We start from the raw sequence: 3,618 nt of genomic DNA, 5'->3' as shown, positions 1-3,618 counted from the left end.
CCTAACCTTTCATTTCACTCTGATATACAAAACAACAGTAATCACTAACGAAGGAAAAAACAAAAAATAAGGAAGGCATATTTTAATAGTTATTTCACTTAGTTTGTCATGAATTTGTGTAATAAAATTTTATCTAACTTTTCCCAAATTCTAAAAAAATAGGGTTAAATATATCTGCTGGAACCACTGGGAATTTATTAAACTATTGCAAAAAAAAAAAAAAATTAACATGTGAATCAAAGAAAATGATCTGCAGAAATAGGGTGAATTAAACTTGAGATTAAGTGATACACGAAGATATGAATAGAAAGTAGAAAGACATTTCCAGGTGACAGAAAATGTGAGGGAATGAGAATACAGGGCAAATACCAGTGATTGGAGTTGTAATATGAATGTGATATAATCATTTACATCTTCAAAAACTGGATTTGGAATGGAGAGCGGGGGTGATTCAAGAGAAGTAAATACACAAGGCACTGTATTACCTTGTGAAAAGTATGATATCTGGGCATGACTAGGTTAGATATTCAATTTCTAAAAGATTGATCATAGAGGACAACTCACATCATGATCTCTGGTAGTATCGAATAGGTGGATAAATTCACATCTGGTCCTGGTATTTAAAGATCATAAGAACCAGAGAACCCAACGTATGCTCTTTCAAACCTGACATATTAGGGATATATATTTGGGGAAAGGTGAAATTTCACAGGAATTAATGACTGCCAATTGTTATCAACCACTTCGAAGCAGTTTCAGGAATATTCAGAAAATGTATTCACTGAAAAGGAGAGAAAATGAATTTCTCTTAGGATGATATCATGACTTTTTACCTAGAGTAAGGGGCAGTACAAATGGACATGTCTTGCTTGTTCACATATAGCCTGGATCAGTATATTTAAGAACTAGAAGAAGAATGCACAAATTTTCTATTAAAAAATATCTTATTAAAGTTTTGTGAGATACTTACATATTCTAAAGATACTGTCCATTTACAGGAAAATGTCTGTAGTACATGTCAGTTTACTCTTTATTCTTTTTTCTAATTAATAATACTTATTTCTTAATTTTCATCAAATATTTTGTATTTTTAAAAATGGTATTCAAGTTTTATGTTTTGTTTTGAATAGATTACTGATGACAATTATAAAACTTTCTATCTAGTTGTTTCTATTTTTTAAGGTTTTAAGATATGCACACAGATATGCACACAGGCTTTTATTATAAGTTTCAAAGATTGTGGCATAAAGAGTGGCTAATGGCTGTGAAATACTTTTTCCCCCAATTTCCCATTCTCCTGAGGTACAGTAGAGATGGATAGAACAAATGACAGCACTCAGGGAAATTTCATCCTTTTGGGGTTTTCTGACCGTCCCCATCTCGAGAGGATCCTCTTTGTGGTCATCTTGATTGCATACCTCCTGACCCTTGTGGGCAACACCACCATCATCCTGGTGTCCCGGCTGGACCCCCACCTCCACACGCCTATGTACTTCTTCCTCACCCACCTATCTTTCCTGGACCTCAGTTTCACCACCAGCTCCATTCCTCAGCTGCTCTATAACCTGAATGGCCGTGACAAGACCATCAGTTACACAGGCTGTGCCATCCAGCTCTTCCTGTTTCTGGGTCTGGGTGGTGTGGAGTGCTTGCTCCTGGCTGTCATGGCATATGACCGGTTTGTTGCAGTCTGCAAACCCCTGCACTACCTGGTGATCATGAATCCACGTCTCTGCATGGGCTTAGTGTCCCTTGCTTGGGGCTGTGGTGTGGCCAACTCTTTGATTATGTCTCCAATGACTCTGTGGCTACCCCGCTGTGGATATTGCAAAGTAGACCACTTCCTGTGTGAGATGCCTGCCCTGATTCGGATGGCCTGTGTCAATACAGCTGCAATTGAAGGCATTGCCTTTATCCTGGCAGTGGGCATTGTGCTGTCACCTCTGGTGTTTATCCTGATATCCTATGGCTACATCATGAGGGCTGTGTTAAGTATCCAGTCATCCTCAGGGAGGCACAAAGTCTTCAACACCTGTGGCTCCCATCTCACAGTGGTCTCCCTTTTCTATGGAAACATCATCTACATGTACATGCAACCAGGAACCAGCTCCTCCAAGGACCGGGGAAAGTTTCTCACTCTTTTCTACAACATTGTCACACCGCTCCTGAACCCCATGATCTATACCTTCAGAAACAAAGAGGTGAAGGGGGCACTGAGAAGATTAGTTTTGGGAAATCTGTCTTTAAGGAAGAGATTATAACCTAACACAATGATAGCAATGATTTCTTATGTTAATATCCTACACTATATTGATCTTGCATTACTACCATCTGCCAGAGTTTGGGAATATTTCATCACAGAGTTTATGGTCCATCTTTAGTTTTCTTTTGTGCAAGTCATGCAGAAGTACATCAATTATAATATTCAAAAATGGTTATTCTCAAGGAATATCTGTTGACCATTACTAATGTACAAATATCTAGATGGTTAACATACTATACTAAAAAACAGAGCCATGTTTTCTAGTAAGTCTAGAAAGGAAAGAGAGAAAATTGAAATGAAATTTCTTTTACCCAGACTTTCTGAAATGTTTAACCATTATAGAATATTGAATATTTTATTATAATCATTCACCTTTACAAATTTTGATAAGATCTGTCAACATGGATAATAATTTATATTTCAGTATCATTGTCCTACAACAAAAGCAACAAAAAACAACAAAACACTCTCACAGAAAAATGTAGCTAATATTCCTTATTATCTATTTATTGATTCAATAGCAATTATTGAATGGCTTTTGTATCGCAGGCACTGTTCTAGGTGCTGGATTAAAGCTTTGATCAAAACTGACAAGGTCCCTTGGGGTGCCTGGGTGGCTGAGTCAGTTAAGCGTCTGGCTTTTGATTTCAGCTCAGGTCATGATCTCATGGCTACTTTGTGAGACCAAGCCCTGTGTTGGGATCTGCACTGACAACATGGAGCATGGTTGGGAATCTCTCTGTCCCTTTCTCTTTGCTCCTCCCTGCTCCCTCTCTTCTCTCTCTCAAAATAATAAATAAACAACACTAAAAAGAAAAGACTGACACGATCCTGATTTTGTGAAATTTAACTACTAATATCTACGCTGGTGACAATAAATGACAAAGAATAAAGCTTTCATTGAGTGATAATGTAAATAAAATTTAAAATATGTATACATATATATTGACATTTATATTGATATCATGGGAAGTAATCAAGAAGTTGGGAAAGGTGGAATGTTCTGGGAAGGTCTCTATTGAAATAGTATTTTAGTCACATCCAGAGGATGAAAATGAAGACCTGTCACAATCATTCCAGAAGAAGGGATGTTAAGTTTAAATTTTGCCATGTAAGAGGAGGCTTGGCATACTTTGAGTCAGAAGAATGGTCATTGTTCATGGGGTGGGGTTCTAGAGAGATAATAGTGGAGATAGAATCAAAGAGGTAGACAGAGAAGGCCAGAGCATGAAGAATCTTATAGGTAATGTTACAGACTAAGACAAGAAGTAGTGGAGAAAGTAAATAATATGATTTTTCAATTTCACAGGTCCACTCCTTCTGTTGTGCAGAACATGGAAGTTTTGGGACAAAGA

At 37.3% G+C, this 3,618-nt stretch overlaps 1 protein-coding gene across 1 annotated transcript; it reads left to right on the top strand.

Moving 5' to 3' along the window:
- Positions 1–1,313: 1,313 nt before the first annotated feature.
- LOC132680501 (olfactory receptor 2W3-like) lies at positions 1,314–2,261 on the top strand. The gene has a single exon (XM_078434458.1). The coding sequence runs from the start codon at positions 1,314–1,316 to the stop codon at positions 2,259–2,261; it is 948 nt and encodes a 315-aa protein (XP_078290584.1).
- The last annotated feature ends 1,357 nt before the right edge of the window (positions 2,262–3,618 follow it).

The sequence above is a fragment of the Panthera onca genome, chromosome A1, assembly GCF_046562875.1.
Source record: "Panthera onca isolate mPanOnc1 chromosome A1, mPanOnc1 haplotype 2, whole genome shotgun sequence".
In the NCBI taxonomy this organism is placed as follows: domain Eukaryota; kingdom Metazoa; phylum Chordata; class Mammalia; order Carnivora; family Felidae; genus Panthera; species Panthera onca.
This window is presented reverse-complemented; position numbering and strand designations above follow the sequence as displayed.

What these genes read in the sequence shown, in the direction of transcription:
- LOC132680501 (XM_078434458.1), top strand. Translation starts at nt 1,314, where the DNA reads ATGGATAGAACAAATGACAGCACTCAGGGAAATTTCATCCTTTTGGGG.